Raw genomic sequence first — 23,045 nt, 5'->3', positions numbered from 1 at the left:
AGAAAATAGATCCTACAAACACAGAGTGGTTCTATGTTTTGCGTATTTGTTGTATAGCCAGAAAACCCAAATATTGAAAACTGGTTTCAGTGGCCCATAAAGAACAGAAGTTGTATCCTTGGGACAAAAAAATGTTACAACCCCCCAACCCCCCCTTTCTGAAGGCCAGTGAAAATTCTCACAGACACACTAACAGTTGGGAGAACATATTCCCAGAAGATAGGAAACTGACCAACTTCCTGTAGTCCAACGTCCATTGGTGGTGTCCATAAAGTAAGAATTGACTTACCACTCAACCACTCTTTGTAAAGTAGTAAAGTAAAACCCTGTTTGAAAAGTGCTTGTCAACAACCGTTTTTTACTGTCTGTTCATTTCACACACGTATCAAGCCTTTATGTGTGTATATGAGGTTTCAGGAAGTTGGTGAAACTTGAATAGATTGTACACTGCGAGGGCAGGAAGTGAATAGAGCAGCTGCCTGTCATCTGTCATCCAAGAGCTTTGGTGACCACCACTCGTCAGTCTGCTGCTCTTATTTTCGTATGCTTCTGCATCAGTATAAAGTTGGCTACAATTAAGAGAGAATATTTTGAGACACAATGTTAAACCTTTACCAAATAGATAAGTAAACTGTATCCTGACTTTGTAAAAAAAAAAAAAACAACAAAAACATGACAACCCCCACCCCATCCCAAAAATACCTACTGAAAAAACTGGTGTTAAAGGGGACCCATTATGCATATTTTTCATCCCTTTCTATAGAGCAGCTACACACAAAGCTTTCTAGTTCTTCCAGAATCGACACCTACTCAGTTGTATTTATTTGGATTTGGTGGTTCCCGCGAAAATGGTTTGTTTTAATGTATTTCACCCGTGGCCCCCCTCCAGGCACGGCCACACTAGCAAGTACTTAAAAAAAAAGAAGTTGCGTTATGTGCCGCTAGCTGCGAACGGTATAAGAGTTGATAATAACTGCCAATTTATGTTTTTAAAATGTCAGCTTTAAACATATAGCCATATGTGTTGGATCCCAAATCCGATCCGGAAGTAGAGACTGAAAAGTCAGAAGTTTAACAAAAGAGGTTACTTCAAGATGTCTCTCAATGGTAAGTAGCTTTGGCATTTTAGCGTTGGGTTTTTTTACAGCATCGGTAACCGAATGTGGCCACTAATGGTGGGAAACCGCTATTAGCAACCCCGCTGCCTGTATGCAAGCGCTTTTGCTCCATGACTTACACAAAATAAAGACAATTAGGACACTGATATATTGTTACTTACTGCTTGTTCAGTCCACACGACCAAGTAACCAAGGAACTCCAACCATTGGGCCTGATGGTGGTGTTGTTAGGAATTGTAAACAAATGTGGCTTTGCTAGCAAGTTAAAAGAGCAGCAGAGCTTTGGGTAGGGCAGAGGAAGCAGAGCTCCTCCAGTGATATTTGTGATGTTCTTCATGTGAGGTCCCAGTGGACAGTTGACCGGACGTTTTGCTAGAAATGAGTAGAAAGACTGGAAATGGACCATGTCACGCTCGCTCACTTAACAGTACGTTTATGCACGTAATAAAAACATGTCAAGAAAAAAAACTAAAATAATAGTCGGCCATCAGCGAGATGGAACCAGGGCGGCGGCGAAAACTCACCCTGGCTTGCGAGGCTTGCTGAGGGACAGGGAGAACAAGGACGTGCCAGCTGCCATGCCAATGACAGTGCAAAGTGGGTCCTTGTGTGAAATGGCAACATTTATTTGTTATGCAGGTTTTGAAGCAAAATGTAAAAAAAAAAATCAATTAGAAATGAGGTAGAATGTTCGTGCATACTATGTAAATTGGTGTTGGAATCGAAACACATAAAGTGCCTCTTTTGTAGAAGCCTCGAGCAGAGTATACTTTGAGGGAACAGCAAGTTTAAGCATGAGCATAAAGGATTACTTAAAATAGCTTATGGGATGCGGGCCAATGTCCTTCTATAGATGATGAAGAGCCGGAAGGAAATGAAAGAACCTCTTGACATGCTAATACGTTTTCCCTTTGCTCACCTGTTTGTAATTTCAATATACAATGTAAAATATTTTTAAATATTAATGTCACCCAGAGCCAGTGGACTGACTCTGTGCGAGACTCAGCACTATTCTTTGAAACATCGTTAGTTAGCACAAGAGTAACCCACTTCACCTTCCACTTAAGCATGATGTAAAAAAAAAAATCACCAAAGTGCATCGATCGGAAAAAATAGTAAAATATTGACTGCAACACGTCTTACAGATACTTCGCCCTATTTCTGATTTAGAATTGGTGTCACTTTTGTTATTGTCACAATTTGAGGAAAGAAATGAGTACTAACGCACTCCAATGTTCACATTGTGTTTCAGTGCAGAGGTCAGCTAATTTGTAGATAGTCTTTCATGATTTAATATGAGTTTCAGAGTTTGGTCAAATACATGATTTGGATGCAGCAAAAGGGGTTTGTTGCACTTCATGATGCACAATGACGTGTCATACGTACTTTGGAAATCAAATCATTAATTTCCTTGTGACTAATCACATGTGTATTGGCACATATCGCCATTAATTACATTTGTTTATTATAACAATCCCTTTAACATATTTTACAATATGCTTACGTAGTGACATATGTGTCATCAAAATGGTCACATTTGTGCTAAAATATCTTTATATCCCAAAGATTACTGGAGCAACTGTCAAAAATATGATAATGTATCCTGGTAACCTGGCAAATCTGCTACTGGTGGGGCATGACGTTGCGCATAGCATATGGTATACAAGACCCGGTTCATTTCAGGTCAATCGGCCCATTATCTTTACATTCAAAAGCCAAGGACTCTAGAGAGGAAAAAAACACATCTGAACTAGGACAAAAACCTTTCTTTAACTTTGGCTCCATGTCAGCACATTAAGAGGTTTACATTGGGCACACACTCCCAAAGCTCTGTATCCTTAATCCAAGGCCTAGGCAGATCAGAGTGCAAATGCTGCCTGTGTTCCACTTAATAATGCAGAATGACTTGTGTATGTGTGGAATTACACTTCATGGAAGAGCCATGCAGTAAGTTCTTTCATCTGTCGTGGGATCACCATGTTGCCACACTCTCTTGGTGGGAGCCTATGTTGACCTGTGTGTATCCCAAAATAGTTTGATAAGAAAAGGCTGTGTGAAGGCCCCATGGAAGAAAAACAAAACAACAATAGGCTCTCCCACATGTGTTGCCACCCTTATTTGCTGCCATTATACAACCTTACATGTTGGTCCTCCCTGATAGGACAGAGTAGGGAGGATGAAGACACTATTTATGGGGTGTGAGATAACGGCCCAACTTAAAGTTCTGTAAATGGAAACAAGAATAGTTGTGCGACATTCATGACTGACGCAGTTTATGGGGCTGTCAAGACTTCAGCCTGCCAGTTGGCTTGTTAGCTGTAGTGCATCACAGCAAAACTGCATCTACGGTACAAGTGGTGTACATCATATGATATTACACACGGACAGAGCTTGTTTTCATTTATTTCATAGTGCTTACACGGGTACTTAACTGGTTATGAAAGCTGAAACCACCTGGGTTTTTCCTGAGCATTGTGATGATTGTTTTGTATAGGGCATCTTCACTTGTTGGGGAGTAACATGAACCAGCTGTCAGACAAAATCCATCAATATGAATTAGTTCTTAGTACTTTTCCATGAACCTACTTTGGTGTTTTTTCCTAATTTGAATCATTAGATATCACAAGATACTGAAGGAGTTATGAGGTAATCACGAAAGATAATTTTCAATAACTGCAGAGTTTTCATCGAATGTATTAAAGATGTGTGTAAATCGGTTTCTATCATTTTAAAGCAATTCATCCATTATATGATTGAGGCCATACAATTTGTACAATATTTTATAGTTAACCGCACATCCATTCTTTTATATCCTAAAGCGTACATTATATAAAACAGGATCAGATGCGTGCAATGGAGACACAATCTAATTTTTTAGTTCCCATAACCTGAAGCTATAGATCATGCCACCTTTATGTGTTAAATAGACTCCATCATATTTATGTAGCGCATTACATTTGCACGTGGCGTGGAAGTCGTGAACTTTATGCTTCCCAGCATTCTGCAGTCCCACAGTTCGTACGTCACATGTTCAGGATGGAAAATGGATCCGGTTTCACTGGAAGGTAATGAGGCTTGGGTTGCAACAACCCCCTTTCCCTGCCAAGTATTTCTGACTGGATGTATACCATCAGGGGGACCACATAACCCACCCAGTGCAATTGCAACCACAGCTAAATCCTCCCCTCAGGCCAGCAAGATTTAAATTGTTGGCATGTCTACTGGTTTAATTTTTACTGCCATGTTGTGTACTGGCCTAGCTTTGGTATGCATTTGTTTTGACCATGTTATCAAAGCTATCCAAAGAGAAAACGGGTTTAGGATAGTTGCCTGATACTTTCAATAATCCTGTAATGTGAATATGTATTATTTGTCAAATTAAAATTGTCAAAGAAATCTTTCACAAATGACCAAACATACATAACATAAGCATGCCAGCCTGAAATCCATAACCACTGGATTGGATTGTCCCATGTTGGCATATGTATGGGTTGACCTATGTAATTAATTAGAGAAGTTTGTGCATTGTAAGCACAAACAACAGCAGCCGAGTGGTATAACAGTTTTCATTGTTTACATAAAAACCATAACTGTGTTTTCAAAAACATCTACTTTGAGGCCTGTGTTTTTAACATCTAAAACATTAAGATCATGCAGAGGACATACAGCGAGGAAGTCTGCATTGCATTTAATAAAAGAACAAAACTATTAATAATGATTTTCTGTCAGAGATGGGGAGATGTCAAAGCCCTCATCCCTTACCTGGCTGACCTCTTAACCCACTGGCTCGGCCTGCTCATGAGTGACTACTGTGGCACACATCATGATCCATGCCATTTCCCACTCATCCAAACCATTCTGACAGCCAGCACGGACAATTTCATGATATTCCTCACTGTGAATGTTTATTTTACATATCTTTCTATGATTTGAATAATCAATATTTTTTGTGTTATTGTGTTTATTATACAGGGCTCCAGAGATTATTTTGGGTTTGCCATTTTGTGAAGCCATAGACATGTGGTCCCTGGGCTGTGTGATAGCTGAGCTTTTTCTGGGCTGGCCTCTTTACCCCGGGGCCTTGGAGTATGATCAGGTAAGCGAACATCTCAATTTTGAGTTTTGGAATTTGTAAAAATTATGTCCCATTTCAGTCCATAATTTTAAATGGGACGTATTGTACACATTTTTTTGTATTGAGTTGTGGACTCCTATTGAGCTGCTACACACAAAGCTTTATGGTTCTTCCGGAATCTGCACAGACAAGCACTTTTGCTCCATAACTTAAACGAAATAAATACAGTTAGGACGCTGATAAACCGTTACGTACTCTTCCACACAACCAAGTAATGTTGGAAAGGCGTCGGTCCGAGTTTGTCGGCTAGTCCAGCTGCATATTGGCCCATATTCACAAAACAGTCTAGTGTGAAATGCCATTGAAATGCCTCTGTGATGTCACAAAGGGGCAGTTTTACCACACCTTTTCAAAACCAAGCGTTTTTAACCATCCCAAACTTCTGTCAGGGCTCACTTCCAAATACGCAAACCTCATTATCTGAAACTTTAGTTTAATACTACATTGTAACTACATTTATTGGTCAGAAAAGTTGAAAAAGCATAATAGGTCCCCTTTAAATGTTTGGTGGCCATGACCTCAATTTAAACTTGAGAAAGTACAACTAAAAATAGTTGAGCCCTCCCATCTTTCCCTCAACCCAATGTTACACTGTCCATGTGTCGGCCTGTGAAGCATCAGATCCTCCATTTCATTTGCCAGTTGTATTTTCCACTTCTTTTTCTCTATCTTGAGGTTTTGGCTTTTCCACTGTCGATGCAATTTTCCTAATGTGTCAGTGTACAATGATTCTGAGTTTCCATCTAATGTAGTTTTTTTGTATTGTTTAAATTTTTTGATGGTTACTGTTGATGGATGCAGTATATGTCAACAATTTCACAGATTAGTGCCTAAGCATAAGTGAAAAGTAGCATAAGCATACAGTTGTTGTCTAAATCTTGCCAAAGGGCAACTGTAAAGAAGCAGGAAGACAACCTAACAAATGTTAAAAAGGCTGACTGGAATGTTAATCTTTGGAGATGTAAAAAGATGTTCACTGCAAAAACTATTATGTCAATATCTTCAAGTACGCTCCATGCGGGGGAACATTTTTTAGATTTTGCCAAACATACTTGGCTAGTACCATCAGCAAGTCTAAGCAGAAAATGGATTTTCTCCTCACAGTGGACCCCTGACAGTGTCTTCCTAGGACCAGACTGATCAGGGCTTATGCTGAGCGGCTTTCTCCTATCTGCTCAAAGCTTGCCAGCAAAGCTTCTGTGTGCCATGCTGCACCCTACCTGACAACTCAAGACCCCCCTAGTGCACACTGCAACACTTAAAGTCTTATATGACCATGCTTAATTTTTCACCCTTCTCAGGTCAGGGTAAGGTGAGCTCACTCAACACCTCTAAAACAGATTTGACCTCAGTCCTAAGTACCACACAGCTATGTCAAAATTTAAATGTAATGTGGCAGCAGCCAGGCAGCATGTAATACAGCTGCTTTAGGGATATTTGGGCAGAGCATTCTCGCTTCAGTAAGAGACACCTTGGAGTCTGAAGTCTCAGATGGGCACATGGGCTTGAATAGAATAAAGTTGCCAAAAATAGGAGGTGTGAGATTGACTGAAAAATGAAGTAAGATGATAGGTGAGAGACAACCTGTGAAAAATAGAAAAGTGAGTTTATCAGATGTAATTGGAAACCAGGGTTAAATGAGCCACGGAAAGTTGGGTGTGAAAGAAGGGGATGCATATTATATGCAACCCAGGTCTCATGCAGTTAATTTATAAAAGCTGGAGTGGTTTATACAATAAGACTGAGCACACATAAAAGCACGTGCACACAAGTCCTTATGAGCAGCTCGGGATACCGCTCACGTGTGGATATGCCTTAGCTACCTCCTCTTACAATTCTGAGTCACGTTTTATATACATAACAAATAATTGAAATGAAAAGTCATGGCACGCTTGCACATGGCACAGCGATGTGTCATATAATGAATTCAGTCGCTTCACCATGTGTGATACTGATAGCAGGGGAGAATTGTACATGCACGACCATGTAGAGACAGAACTGAACTGACTAAAATATAGAAAGCCACAGCCAGGCAGCTGCCTGCTGGTGTGAGGTGTCAACATCCCCTTGCCACTTGCCACAGGAGGGATCTGGCTGGAGCCGAGCTCCCTTTTCTACTTATCTTTCTGCACAAGGTCTGGTTCCATCCTACACAGCATATTGTATTTATAACTCGGACTCCTCCTACTCCTCTTGTTTCTCTTACCTTCTTTCATCCTGTGTTTCACCGACTTCTGGTTCACTTTTAATTTCAGTCCGTTCACTTGAAGGACCAGTAATTGTTGTTCTTCTTGAGACTACAAACTAGTTGAGACTGTATTAGCAGCACATCTGCCAAATAGTAGAATCCACAATCAATTACATACAAAGGACATACAGTGGTGTGATTTTTTGTTGTTGTTGTTGCATGTGTCACAATTAAATCTTTCACATCATTAAAGACATTGAAATAGTGGTCAATGACAACACAACATGAACACAAAATGCAGTTTTGTAATTAATCATTTTATTATTTATAGAGAAAAAAAATCCAAACCTGCATGGCTCTGTATGAAAAGGCGATTGAAAGAAAGTAATAGACATCTATCAGTCTGGAAAAGGTTGTAAAGCCATTTCTAAAGCTTTGTGTCACGCCAGCAAACCACAGTGAGAGCCATTATTCACAAATGGCGAAAACATGGAAGAGTGGTGAACCTTCCCAAGAGTGGTTTGCCAAAATGACCTCAAAAGTGCAGTGACGACTCATCTAAGAGGTCACAAAGGACAGCACAACAACATCAGAGAGAACTGCAGGCCTCACTTGCCTCAGTTAATGACACTGGGCAAAAACGCAGAGTTGCTCAAGACCAAAACCACCCCTGAACAAAAAGAACATTATAGCTTGTCTCATTTTTTTGCCGGAAAACATCTTGATGATCCCCAAGATCTTTGGGAAAATACTGTCCTGACGAGGCAAAATTGCACATTTTGGAATAAGTGTCCCTTTACATCTGGAGTAAAAGTAACGCCACATTCAAGAAAATCATCAGTAAAATATGGTGGTGGTAGTGTGATGGTCTGGGTGGCTTCATGGTGGAAAACCCTCCAATGTAGCTAAATGACAACAATCCTGCAAACATGAGTGGGTCAAAATTCCTCCACAGTTCTCTAAGAGACTCACTGAAAGTTATCACAAACTCTTGATTGCAGTTGTTGCTGCTAAGGGTGGCTCAACCAGTTATTAGGTGTAGGGGGCAGTCACTGTCTCCATCCTCCCCTCACTTTGAAGCCCAGACGAGACGCCGAATGAAAGCAAAAATAGAGCATGTCTTCGTCCACTCCAAGGCCTGGTCTTTCTGCTGAAGAGAGTCAGCATTGCATTGGTGCATTATGAGTGTCACCATAGCATGAGAGGCAGGGGAGTATATATTGTTTTACGTGTATTTTATTGTACAATCTAAATGTGTTGATGACTTGCAAATTCTTTAAGAATTCCTGTCAACCAAGAAAACAGATGGCATTACATTTTACCATGTAATAACATGAAAAAATCCAGTCAAGGCTTTATACTTTGCATAGATAACATGGACATATGTTACAGCCACACAGAAACGCATTGCCTGTTTACACTCACCAGAATTTCAAGCTATGACTAAGGATAAACTCTGACCAGAGACCCAACAACACATTCAATGCTTCCAACATAAACATTCTCATGGCCTATAATAAATGCATTTAAACAGGTCATATTGCAAGCCCACTAGAAGTGTTTATTTTTCACACAGTCCAGAGTTATTTTCCATCCAGCCATATTCTATGCCGTTTATCCTCACTAGGGTCACAGAGGTATGCTGGAGCGTAGCCCAGCTGACTTGAAGTGAGAAGCAGGGTACACACTGGACTGGTCGCCAGCCAATTGCAGCCAGTGTTATTTTATTATGATTATATGGTCGTGATTAGTGATTGCTATATATTTCAGGTCTATATTGCCTGTGAGCATAATTTATATTACATTGTATATTACATTCATCAGACATGGTGGAAATATCTGTGACAACAGGAAATTGTAGTCAACCTTTTCGTACACTTTTTCTGCCGGAGAAGTACACAGACCGAAAAACTAAATGCAGAGCTGAGGGGAGCAAAATATGTGTCAGTTGTGACATGGAGTTATCCTTGAAGATGAGGCTATTGCTGAGAAAATTTTTTTCCTATTGTTGATTGTGTGGCGGTGGTTTGGGTATCTCCAAAGCGATGTGGAGCAACTCAAGCCGATGTGCAAGGTATGTCAGCATTCTGTGCCCTCAAAAACGGGTAACAAAAACGGGTAACACAGCAATCTGTAATCATTCTAAGTACCACCGAAGTGATTATACAGTGTGAAAATGCCAACCGGGTCTGCACTGCCTGCTGCTGCCAGCACACGTAGCAGCAGTTCATCCACTAGTAGCGGCGTGGCCACTGGATCAAAGAAGCTATCCATAATCAAACTAATCTTTAGTTTCTTTAGTTTTTAGTACTGATGGGTTAAAATATTGATGATTAAGCTCACAGGTTAAAAACAATATACAAAATCTTGATGATAATCGAGATGAGAGGATTTAGGAAAAATACAAATACATTGTGATCGTTTTTTGCTGTATCCCCCAGCTGTAATACAGAATAAAAATTAAAAATATAGCTCATTGCCACCTTTGCAAGTAAGGCCGATTTAATGTGGAGCTGTTTTCTATATGTGCTTATAGGCAACACGTGGGGAGGGGGCTGATACTCCTGGCTCAGAACTGCACTTGGCAATGTCTTTATACATTAAGATATTGGCATGCTGGTATTGGATGCTATTCAACATTGACATTGTGTCCTTGTTCCACTTTCTCAAAGGTTCATCTCATTGCCTTGTTATTCTACCATGGAAAATTGTAACAAGACTTTTCCCTCCTATGCTGTTGTCATTTTGAGAAACCACTTCCACTCTGCTGCTGTTTTTCAATTTTTGAGGCATAATCCCCCAGAGCTGAGCTTGTTGCAATGTTACATTTAATTTCAGGCATACTGGCGTACACAAGCAGAGTGACATAACAGGATTTTGTCATACGAAGGGTTATACTGGTGTTGCATTGACTTGACGTGTGGCACATCTTATGTGGCTTTGTGCTGAATCTCTAATGCCTGTTGTCCTTAACACTTGGGTGTGATTGACGTCAGCTGGGCTCCTCACTGGCCTCCTCTCTTAAACCTGTGTGTGACTCCTCTGAAGAGCCATCATTACAGAGCAAGGCATCTGGCATTGGGCGCAGCGGGACCTTGTTATCACAGTTAACATGCAAAGACCCTGACACCTGTCAGACATCAACGCGGGGATATTTGGGTTTAACAGTTTCTCTCCAAGTACAGTTTTCAAGGTCTGTGACATTGTGGCTGCTATGTGGACATTCCACACACTGTTTATGACTGTCTGGGACTTTACGCAATGATGTCACTGCTGTTGACCTTTTACAATGATTACAAGCACATTGTCTATGTTTGGTTATAATATCTAACTATATCACCTTTCTGATTTTGGTCTCGCTCCATCTAGATCCGCTACATTTCTCAGACGCAAGGTTTGCCCGGAGAGCAGTTATTGAATGCAGGGACCAAGACAACACGTTTCTTTTGCAGAGAGTCTGACTCACCTTATGCATCTTGGAGACTAAAGGTGAGACACTTCAACACGCCTTATACATGTTTTTAGTCATACAATAGAACGACTCGACTCTTAAACAAAGCCACCAAATGTATGGAAGTTCTTACTAAACCTAAGCTCTGATGTCTTCACAGTCTACAGATGAGCATGAGGCCGAGACGGGGATGAAATCAAAGGAAGCGAGGAAGTACATCTTCAGCTGTTTGGATGACATAGTGCATGTATATACCACTCTTCTCACTTCTAATCTGAATTTCAAGGAAATTCATCAGCAGATGTTTAGAGGATGTGGAAGTGGAGAGAATAACTGAATACTGTAATGTGAAAGTCCCCTCAGTTGAATATGAAATGAAAAAGAAACATTAGATTTCAGTCATCCTTTACTGAGAAGACAGGAAACTCCCACACAACCACTGATGTTAGGCCAGGTCTGTTCTTTCCTTGACCAGTTGTTTATTCGCTGGAAATATGTACAGTATGGCATTACAATAATATTAACATTGCATAACATAGCAAAGTTGTGTTTAAAAGAAAAAAAAAGGTGGTTGATTTTAAATATTTGTGTTCCAGGTGAACTTGGTGATGAATCTGGAAGGTAGCGATTTGCTCGTGGAGAAGGCAGACCGCCGGGAGTTTGTAGGCCTGCTAAAGAAAATGTTGCTGATCGATGCAGATGAGAGGATTGCCCCCGCTGAAGCTCTCAGTCACCCATTTGTGACAATGCAGCACCTGCTTGACTTCCCTCACAGCAACCAGTGAGTCCAACCACACTTCAGCAGAGTTGGCGTCATTTTACACTTATGGCGTAATTTTGACCTTCTTCACCTCTTCGCCTGTAGTGTCAAGTCATGTTTCCACATCATGGACATTTGCTCCACCCGTCCCAACACGTATGAGATAGCCAATCGAGGCAAGGGGCCCTTTGTCAGACCTGGGGCTGCAAGTACTGCAGCCACAGTCAACCATCCCTTCAGCAAAATGACTGTTGTCCACCCTCAAGTAAGCCATCCAGAAAGTGTTTACTCATTTCCTTTTATTGTACTCCATAGATGAAACTGTAGGAATACAGTAAACACACATCACAATTTTAGTCACATTTTGTATGTATGTAAATGTACTCAAGACTCATTGTTAATGCAGACTGGCCCACGTGTATGGAATCATCATACTCCGCATGCAATTCTTACTCCTGAATAGGCTTGTATACTTCACTGCTCTCTAATTTGTTGCATTTTGCTGGTTTCAGTTTCAGTCCAGATAAATATAGATATTATCAGTTCCTGAATAGCATTTCAAATCAGCAGAAAATAATTGCGAACCACTGGCGTAAAGTAAGAGACCTATTCAAAGTGTGGTAGTGAATGTTATATTAAACGTTCTGGGTAAACTTTTTTTTTTTTTTAAAGCCTTGGCCTTATTGCCTTCATAAATGTAGACTTGCCTATCTGTGTTGTCGCTCTGCTGTCATGGCAACATAATCACGTCATGTTGCTGAGGTCATGGCAACAGTGCAAATCTGCGTTGTTGCCGAGGAGAAATCAAGAGCTGACCGTTTTGCGGTCAGTGTAGCTTTATGATGCAAAACGCCTCTAAATAGTGTTGCCAGCCTCCAAATCAATATCATTAAACATGAAAATAGGGGTCATGAAATGTTAACACAATGCAAGGCTGACATTTGCATTTTAAATACTACAGTTGTTTAGCCTCTATATTAAACCTAATAAAAGCATATTGTGTCACATGTCCTGTGCTATTGGGTAGTTGTGTTTAAACTGTATATTTAGAATTTGTCAGGAAAACCATTTTAACCTTCTGACATTGTGGTTAAAATCATGTGCATGAAGCCTGGAACACAGGCAGAAGTTGTTGCAGAACAATGTAGGCCCAGTTCTCAAAATTCAATAAATGTCATTATAGACAGCGTGAGTAGCAAAGCAGAAGCAGAGGCACATGCTTGACATGCACGCGCCTCTGCAACGTCTTTGTATTGTTTTGCGTTTAACAAGTAACACTTTTAATCTTGTATGTACTACTTATTACACAAGCAAGATTTTGCAGTAGGTGCTGTTTTTGAATGTTCTGTTGTTGTTTTTTTGTTCTTCAGGCATTAGCACCATCTGCACCCTCTGTGATGCACCCTGGGATACCATTGCAAGCAGGAAGTGGACAGTTTGGCGGCAATGATTCATTTCAGCAGGCACTCATCTTATGTCCCCCAACCATTCAAGGTAGGATGCGTACATTTTACACTTATTTACACCAATTTGTGCTTTACTGGTCATACACTGATAATACAGCTCTCACATTTCAGTTTTTCAGTTTATCTTCTCGAGGTACACTGTTATAAAAATGAAACTTGGATATGCTTTAGAGTAGTCAGTGCACAGCGTGCATAGCAGTTATCATCCACTGAAAATGACAACACACAGCCGTTATTGTCTAAATAGCTGGTAACACAAGTGAGTAACAAGACAATTGTGTTGAGGTGATAGTCAAGCACGGTGGTGTTAGGGATAGGGCCTGGGACTGCATGGGGGCTGCTGGAGGGGAGTTGCGGTTTATTGAGGAAACATGAAATGGGTCAGTAAATGTCATTAGTTTAAGTAGTCTTTACTTTATCTTTGCAGGGATACCCACAAACACTGTGAAACCGGCTGGCTACTCTGTTCGAATGGAGGCATCTGTGCCTCTGGTCACTCAAGCGCCCCCAATCCAGCCCATCCAAATCAGACCAGGAGTTATCACACAGGTACCACAGTTGCATGTCTCGCAGCTATGACGAGCGCCACCAAAAGGCTATGAACTTAGTCTCTAATGAGGTAGAAATTAGTTTTTCACCTTCCCTGTACTTAAACAGGCCTGGTCGAACCGAGCACAGCAGATTTTGGTGCCCACATGGCAGCAGGTGACATCAGTGCCCCCACCCGCAACTACTTTGGCATCTGATGCAGTGGTGGGGCCGCCAAGAGTGGGAGACTGGGGGTAAGCAATATCTTGAGATATGCTAGCTATACATTCAAATGATAGTTTACTTTTTACATCAGTTTAAGTTAGGTTATTTCAAAGTATATAATTACCGTGAGTCGCCCTTGTGTGGGATTACTCGAGATGCAACACACACAGGCACACACACACAACACACACAAAGCTGTCTCCCTTGAATATTAATGATTGGTGAGTCATACGTTTGTCCTTTGGGACTGAGACCATTTTGTCAGTAACAGTGCTAAAGGCTTTTGGCTCTAATGTTCTGTTTCTTGATGCAGGAAAGTGCGTCCCCATGGTAACCATTACAGCTCCATGATTGCCCACCCTCAACCATTCTTAACCAACCAAATTACTATGCCCGCCCACCAGCCTATAAACATCGGCATTGCACATGTGGTGTGGCCACAACCAGCTGCCAACAAAAGAGCAAAGCCTTCTACAAACAGGTACGTATGGTTTAGTCCAGTGTGCCTTATGAAAGTGTAATGTTGGTCTCCTGTGGGAGGTGCGTGATTACCTGCGGCGCAGCAGCTTGAGAAAATATAAAGAAAAAAAATATTTAAACCTGTTAAGCTAACTTCAGTTACATCAAATGCAAAATTATTTAATTTGTAGTTCCTATGGTGAGAGAGTAAAAGTCACAAAACATACTGTACAAAATCTGTTTCTGCATTATGCTCTCTGGAAAAGCTTACAATATGATAATGGTTTAATTCATCTTGAACATGCACACAATGACAGTGAGCATATCAAATAACACAATTCATATTTATGCATACAATGCATATTAAGTTTAATAGATATTCACCAATTAACTATGATGAACAAGGATCACCGTAAATACATTTTTGAGGCAAGCTATTGCATTAGCCTTCATTAGATGTGCCCAAACAAGAATTGCGTTACTGTGCACTATTATTTCATGGCATGATGTGACATGTTTGCTGTTTCATAGGGGCAGCAACTTTTCCCAAAACACAAACATCCAAAATCTACCATGCCAGTCCCCAAAGATGGCTGATACAGCAAAGAATGTGGAAGAAGCAGAGGAGGAGGAAGCTAGATGCCCAGAAGAGGAGCATGCTGTTGTACAGGAGCAAGAAACGGAGCAGGCAGAGGAGGATGATGATGACAACTGCTGCAAAGTAGAGGCAGACTGCGAGGAGCATTCAGTTTCGCAAGAGCAGCGGCACGCCATGGTGATCTCAGAGCTAACAAGCCCATCTGTCAGCGTCATCAGCATCAGTAGTGATGAAGAAGAGGGCGCACAAAGGCATTCGATGGGAGAGTGAGTACAAACCACAAGGTTCCCTCAACAAAGGGCTGTAGCTCATTTTAAATTTTTTCTTTGTATACCCGCAGATGTAAAGGAAGCGCAGATTGTGAGGCCTGTCAGAGCACAGTTAGTATGGAGAGAGTCTGTTCTCTCAGCAGCCCTGACAGCACGCTGAGCACCAGCTCTTCAGCCTCAGTGCAGTCCAGCACGTCACCATGCAAACATCCAAACAGGTATGAGGAACACAATCACAACCGACCTATTTTGTCTTTCTTGTCAGTGAGGTTTTTCACCCACTCATTCACTTCTCCTGCACAGTATGTCTGACGACGAACAGGAGAGCGACACAGTGGATATCTCGCCCGCCTCCAATGGCAATAACAACAGTCCCTTCCCAGAGCGTCGTTACATCGCAAACAGCAATCAGAACTGCAAGCCTCATGTTGCATGTGTTGCCCTGGAAACCGAGCCCAGCAAGCCGATCGTGCGTACAGCTGCCGTACCGCCAATGAGGCTGCAGAACAGCACTGGCATCAGTGAAACACCTGGCAACACAGGTAATGCCGATCACATGTAGTGCGTTAATTGGTCATGCTTTAACATTCCAGATTGTGATGAAATTATTGTTTTTCGTCAATTATATGACTACTTTGCGCATATGTTGGTGGTGATGCCCACACAGAAGACCAGCAATCGCTAGGTCATGTGAGCTCAAAAGTCTAGTCACCACTGCTGCTGTCTACTCCACAGGTCACATGGCCTGGGATTACGCCGTCTTAGTCGGCCGCAGAGGTTCTCCCAGGTGATTATGGGTGACCTGACTGATTTATCTATTGTCATCTCTGGAATGGATACTTTATTTTCTGACAAAAGTTACTACTCTGATTTCAACCATACTCTGATAGACTTTCTATCTGTGTGGGTGTGAGCTTCATAAAGCTACACATGGCATGTGAGATTTGCCTTGAATGAAATATTCAATACATGGATGATCAGAAAACATGTTCTGGCTGTCATCAACACATAAATGTTTGAATATTCAATTCAGGGGTTGCACATGCCATGAGTAGGTCTTGTAACAGCTGTGGCCAGTCGGACATCAATGTCTCTTTGCTGAAAATGACCCGCAACATCATCTTTGTATACAAACTCAGCACAGACATACCACGACACCTCAGAGTGTCCAAATTTTACACACCAGTTCATGACCCTAGATGAGGAAAAGTCACAAAATTTCATGAAGAAAAAGAAAGGATAACCAGTACTTTGGTCAACTCAAAAACTGAAACGGGTCAAATTGACCCGTAACATAATACAAGGGTTAAGACCACCTCATTTTATATTCCAAAGTTGGGGTTAGGAGAGGTTGCTCTTTAATTCTTTCACAGAATATCATACCGTCCTATCACCTTTCATGTCAAAGGCATCACCTCAAACCAGCAACTGCAGCCCCACAGAAAAGGGCACAGCTTGCTATTTCAGGGCTACCAGCTATATTTATAGCTGATGATCTGGCCTCACTATAAGCTCGATGAAAGCTTAGTTACCAGCTCTTCTCTGATCCCCCAAACATGTCTATTTATAATCATTCTAGATCATATTCAGAGGACAGATGCTGCCGCGTTTTAAAGATTTGGAGCTGAGCAAACTTCTAAAATAGACAACAACTGATAAAGCCTCCTGCCACAATTGTTGTTTCATGTCATCTACATTTAGCATTGAGGTGCTTTTGCATTTGAGCCCTTGGTCGAAATTAGACTGAGAAATGAATGTGCTCCTCATCTTCTGTCTTTGTTTCAACAGTCTTGGAGTCTTCATTCCAGTCCAAAGGGCGAGGTGCTTCTGGGCGTCATCATCACCACACTACTCCTCTCCTAAACCGTTCGCAGAAGATCACACCTTCATTCCAGCCCCAGCAACAGCAGCCCATAGGCTTTGGGCAGGTGAGAACTTGCAGCCACATGCTTTACACAACCACACATGCCAGAAAACATAATGTTGGCTCCTTTGGAGATTTCCCAGGATAAGCGTAAGTTGAGCAAAACAAATTTGTTGCAGACAGAAATATATTTTTTGTTGATGTCTCCTGGTGTGCACGTTCCCTTTTATAGCTTCACTTTCTGTTTTACCGTGAACAGCACCCTCTAGTGGCACAACCTCATACAAAAGTATCCTCCTCTTCTCCAGGTCCAACATTTCACTTCCTGCCACCAGGAATGGAACGGCAACTTTGCCCACCGCAGACCGCAGGCCTTCATCCCCCCTACCATTCACGGGCCCGCGTTCACCCTATCCCACAGCAGTCCAAACCACTCTGCAGGCCCCCTCCCCCATCTTGGGGGACACCCGCACTCCCAACCCACCTTGTTGTCCTATCCCCCGTCTGGTCCTCTGGTCACGGCGGCCCCTGTGGCCCATCTCTTGGCCTCCCCAGGCGCCTCACGTCCTGTCCTTCAGCCAACCTACAGTATCTCCCACCCGGCGGGCATCGTGCATCAGGTCACAGTGGGCATCAACCCCCGGCTTTTGCCCTCCCCCACTTTACATCCACAAAGCCAATTCAAACCCCTCTTCCCCCCACATTCCTACATTGCCTCGCCTGCCTACGCCGGTTTCCCACTCAGCCCTACCAAAATAAACCAATATCCCTACATCTGAGCATGGGTGCCCAGGTACTCCTCTCACTACCCGAGGGCTAAGTGTGTGGGGCGAATTCTGTCTTAAATCACAAACAACATGGTTTTTTAATTTTGAAAAACCATGGCACAACCACAGAGAATGCAAGCTATTTTTTGAATCATGTCAACTTGGGTGTAATTGAACTTCAAGCTTTAAAAAAAAAAACAGAAAGAGAGAAAGAGTTTCAGAGATGGGGAAGATTTGGGCAAAAAATCTGAAGGAAATAATGTATGAATGATTGAATGAATGAGTAGTTAAACTCACACTTAATGTGTTTTGCACATTTGATATACCTTTGCATTGGATCTTCTACGAATACTCCTCAAAACAGGTAAATAATTGGGGCGGTGTTGAATAGTTTGACGTTGCACCCCCGATCCCAGCTATTTTTCTATATTGCCTTCTTACATGTGCAAGACACATCCACATTTGTAAAGCCATCCCAGTCTCTAACTCTAGATTGCCAGATGCACATGTTGTCTACGGTGTATGTTGTATCGCGTTTGGAGTATTTGTACTTTTTCAGTGTCTTTCGGTGTCCGCAATGTCAAAAGTCAATTATGCGATTTTAAATAGGGTCGTTCCTCACGCTGCATGTAGTCTTGCATGAGCAAAAGTGTAAACTGAACGATGCGTAGACGTTGCTCTTTTTGTTTGTGTCACAAGACTCGCTGCATTGTATAACTGTCCCCAGCCATAGTGCCTTACATATTGTTCATGTTACTACTTATATATGACTATATACATGACTATTAATGTACCGGACTGCAGCACTTGAAATTCCAATCGCTCAATGCATCCTATGTGTGAGTGTGTGTGCATATGTGTGTGTGTGTAAATAGTTATATATATATATACACACTCACGCGTGTGTGTGTGTGTGTATGTATATGATTATATATATATATATATATGCACATGTGTATATGTCCATGCATAGCCTGCATGGATGTGATGTATCGCAGATAGCCGTGCTTATGATTTGGAGTCGGTGTATATTTACTTGTGTAGTGAGTTACTATTCCTTTTCATGCAAGAAAAACAGCATGTTTTGCTGTTGCGAATGGTTGCTGTTTTCATTAAGGAGAGCTTTTGTTCTTCCCCCTTTTCTGAATGAACCTGTGTATAATGTGCAAGTATTGCTTCAACTTTGATAATCACTTTCTGTTTAGTGAAACACTTATTATTACTCACAGTATTTGTACTGTATGACGAAACTGCAATACAATCTAAATAGTCGCCTTTTCCTCCCCACCCGTCTTCATATACTCATTTCTCACTTTGTTGATTCGATGTTTTAGACGTGTGTGGGCATGGCTTTGGCTAGGTAAAGATAAAAATCCAAATTCATTCACGGTATGGCGTGTTTTCTAAACCTGAGCAAACCATGCAGTATTCGATATACACACATATATGGACGTATATTGTAGAGCTAGAGTATCTAGTACCAATGCTTGATAAGGTATGAGTCAATTGTGTGCAATGCTCTCATTTATGCATGTGTGACAAAGCTAACTTTTTCCCTTTACATTTGTTAACGGCTAAAGGCTTTTCTATGTCAACTGCTTATTTTAAACATTCCGTCAGGGAGGCTATATATATATACATACACACATATACGGTAGTCTTTGTGTGTATGCATATGTATATTATATATGTATATCTATTGTATATGTATATATACACGCAGTGGGAGGGAGCAGATGGCGTTATACAATATACATATATAGATATATAAGTATATATATCTATATATGTAGATCTGTTACCTGTGTGTTTATCTGTTTCATTTCTTTGTTATTTGCGTGAATATTCTTGTCTTTAATTTCATATGAAGTTGCTTGGCAGCACCAAAGACTGTAATTCATTTTCCTGAGCAAGGTAGCTACTCTTGTTTGCGTAAACCTCACTTAATACCATTGTCGTAGAATGGGGTTGGATTAAAACAAACAAATGTATTTAAACAAAAAAAAGAAAAAAAGCGGCAGAGGTTTTGTCTAGCTTATTGGGCAATTAATAAGTCGTATCATTTCTTTCTTGAATGTATCATAGATAAGCTGCTAAACGATGATTGCCACTTCAATAGCTGTGAAATTAGGTGGTTTCTTTTGAGTTTGAACCTTTTTTTTTGTGTAGGTCCCTAATTATCTAAAAATAGAAGTGGTTTTGATTTTATTTGTGTGTTCCTATTTGGAGTGTCATTGTAACTACTGTATTGCTGATAATGAACACTAGTTGCAATTGTTGTTTCTCGGGGTGTGCGTGTGCGTGTGTGTATGTTTTGCATCAGTATTTTATCCTTTTCGGGCTCATCACTGCATACATGATTTATCGATGTATAACTTAATTTTTGTATGTTTTCATATTGATGTTTTTGTACACATATAGAAAAAACTGTAGCTTGCAGGATCAATTTAACCAGTGCAGGAGATGGGGAAAAAAAGTGCATGTTAAAATGATCACTCACCACAAAGGAAGGCTGATAGGAAAATATGTGGCCGAAAGGAATGATTACACTCCCTAAAAACAACTAATTTGAACTACTATTTATTATTATTATTATTGGAATGTTTTTATCTGTTCAATGTTATAAGCGATAAGAGGAATTTTGCCTTGCGTTCTGACCGTTTGACCACCCCCCCCCTGCTTTTTTTTGATGATGTTTTCATTGCAAAGCGGCTGATGTCGCGTGGTCCTTACTGAAACTGAAGCAGTGTGAGCAGCACTGTGTATGTGCCTTGAGATTCAGAACAGTCCAGATGGTCATTGCTCAATGCTTTAAGGAGGAAGAACGCTTGACAATTATAGTTTGTATGTACACGATATGGACATAAGTATTGGGACACACTGCGTTGTAAAAATGGAACAAACTGTGGTGTTAATTTCACATTTCAGCTTTAGCAGCTTCCTTAACATCTGGTGAGACTTTCAACCAATCCATTTGTGAGCTCAGAGGTCACTAATCTTGGACCTCACCCTGAGAGAATAACCTCTTACACAGAAATATACAGCATTCGTAGAAGGCGGCATGTATGCAGCTTCACGTTTTATACAGAACCCACAATCGTGTGCGCTTTCACACAGCAATACAGCATTTTACATCAGATCATTAGGTGCATGTCGATATCAGTGCCGGTGTCTGGTGCGATGTATGCGGGAGGATTGAATGTTTGTTGTCAGTGAAACATTAACATCTTCCTGCTTTTGCTTCGGCGCTGATCGTATTAGTGATGGGAACTCTTTCTTTTGGCTCGGTTCCCTGAATCGGGCCAGCACAGTAAGCAAAGTCTTAACATGTGACACTTGACCCACCCTGTTGTTATTGCAGAATAGCGTGTTTTTGTGTTCTCCTGTTAGTCTTGCGGGATCTGTATAAAAGTGGCGGCTCAAGAGCGATCCAAGAAAAAAAGATGGCTAAAATCGGACTTACCAACAAAGCTACCATTCAAGTTGTTTTCGGGGGTTCTTGGACACCCAAGCAAAAACTTTGGGTCTTGTCACGAACTTGGAAGCATAGAATTGTCCAACTGCAATTGATCAGTGATCCCATGACTTTTGTCCATATATATGATTTAAAGCGTCCGACCGACCAGAAAATTAGGAAATCCAAGATAGGTCTTTATCATGTTCTCCTCTGATCAGCTCAGTAGAAACATTAGAAGATCACGCAGAGTGGTGTTGTTTTTACAAATAATACACTTTAATAATAATTCTCACATGATCACACATGTTTGGATCGTCACTCTGGCTTGAAACAGCAGATGCAATACTTTTGAACATTTTTGCCGTCATTGCACCACACAAGTGTTCTTAGATCATGTGTACTTTACATGAGCTTGCATGTGCGTCGCTTGGAGCACATTTGATAACACTGGCTTCATCAACTTCTCTGCTTCATCAACTGCTCCTGCATGTTGGGTTTGTCTTCTTTATGCATTAAGGAGATTATTATTGTGGTTTCTCGCTCAAGAGGCAAGGGCGCGATATGTTTCAACACTGATATGGTTGTATGCTTTTTAAAAAATATACATATATATTATAATCAAGTATCATTTTGGACAAGAAAGCTTTGGACAACAAGAACACGAACTTGGCAGATGATAAGTGCTTGAAATGATTTGAAATAATCTGCATGGGAAAATGTAATGTGTGTTGTAGTTCCTCCCAAAGTATTCACCAGCAATGCGACGCAAGAGGAGATCAAAGCTTCAAGTTTTAATTCTGCACATCACCAATTCCTTGCTTTATGGACAACCACCTTTCTTTTGGAAGTTTTGTGTAACATTTAACAGATAAAAAGTGTTTGTAAACATAACATTATAATAATGATTTTGATATCCGGAGAAACGAGAATCCTCTGCTGCGGTTTTATTCTTTTAGAGCTGTTAATTCAGGGTCTGTATTAGTCTCAATGTGCTACTGTGTTACCGTTTGATTTCCATTTAGCTTGTGTTATCTCTTGCTGCAACTTATGGAATGATCTGTCTAGATGGCTCATCAAATACACTTGATTATGAAATCTGAGCTATTACTGTTTAAAAACCTGTAGTTTTTTTGTGGCTTTGTTGGGTTTCCCCCCCCCCCATTTATTTTAATTAGCCTTTTTTTGTTTGTTTTTGTGCTACACTAGTTTGCCATGTAGCAATTGCACTGTGCAATATTTACAGTATGAGGACTGGGAAACTAACTATGGATGTGATGTCTATTTACAGTTTGCGATAGTGTTTCCTCTCTAGTTCTCAGTGATTTAGGTGTGACCAAGCCTTCTCTACTTTGTCACATAAGCGGGTTTTCCAGGTGACTCTTTTGGTGAGTGTCAAAGTAAGACTTTATGGTGTATTATTGTTAAGATTCACTTTGAATTAAAAAAATCTATTGATGCAAAGCGTTGTCTGTCGGTGTCATCTTTTATGTTGGTTTGACTACATTTTAATATTATATTAAAAAATATATAAGCCTTTTGGTCTTCAGCATTTTTGGAAAAATGTGGGAAAATAGTAGGGGTCTCCTTTTTCACTTCCGATACAATATTATATTGCAACCTTGAATATCGGCCGATACTGATATTGATCAGTGTTTCAGATACTACCTAGAATTACCATAGCAGTTGAATTGACCGCAAGCTTTTTACAGCTTGTTACAGATTTTTACAGTTGCCTTTATTAGTCCCACCAGGGGAAATTC

The 23,045-nt window shown here is 40.9% G+C and overlaps 1 protein-coding gene across 1 annotated transcript in view; it reads left to right on the top strand.

Moving 5' to 3' along the window:
- Window positions 1-22,746, top strand: part of hipk3b (homeodomain interacting protein kinase 3b) — a 32,876-nt gene extending 10,130 nt beyond the window's left edge. Inside the window, exons 3-16 of the mRNA XM_058088641.1 lie at window positions 5,091-5,214; window positions 10,811-10,930; window positions 11,053-11,139; window positions 11,489-11,673; window positions 11,758-11,917; window positions 13,023-13,146; window positions 13,546-13,667; window positions 13,776-13,900; window positions 14,185-14,352; window positions 14,862-15,194; window positions 15,269-15,415; window positions 15,501-15,739; window positions 16,986-17,125; window positions 17,370-22,746. Coding sequence (XP_057944624.1) covers window positions 5,091-5,214; window positions 10,811-10,930; window positions 11,053-11,139; window positions 11,489-11,673; window positions 11,758-11,917; window positions 13,023-13,146; window positions 13,546-13,667; window positions 13,776-13,900; window positions 14,185-14,352; window positions 14,862-15,194; window positions 15,269-15,415; window positions 15,501-15,739; window positions 16,986-17,125; window positions 17,370-17,840 — 2,545 coding nt within the window. The 3' untranslated portion in view covers window positions 17,841-22,746. The remainder of the gene's footprint in view (window positions 1-5,090; window positions 5,215-10,810; window positions 10,931-11,052; window positions 11,140-11,488; window positions 11,674-11,757; window positions 11,918-13,022; window positions 13,147-13,545; window positions 13,668-13,775; window positions 13,901-14,184; window positions 14,353-14,861; window positions 15,195-15,268; window positions 15,416-15,500; window positions 15,740-16,985; window positions 17,126-17,369) is intronic.
- Window positions 22,747-23,045: the final 299 nt, after the last annotated feature.

Source organism: Doryrhamphus excisus, chromosome 12, assembly GCF_030265055.1.
Source record: "Doryrhamphus excisus isolate RoL2022-K1 chromosome 12, RoL_Dexc_1.0, whole genome shotgun sequence".
Classification (NCBI taxonomy): domain Eukaryota; kingdom Metazoa; phylum Chordata; class Actinopteri; order Syngnathiformes; family Syngnathidae; genus Doryrhamphus; species Doryrhamphus excisus.
Note: the sequence above shows the minus strand (reverse complement) of the source record. Positions and strands in the feature narration are given on the sequence as shown.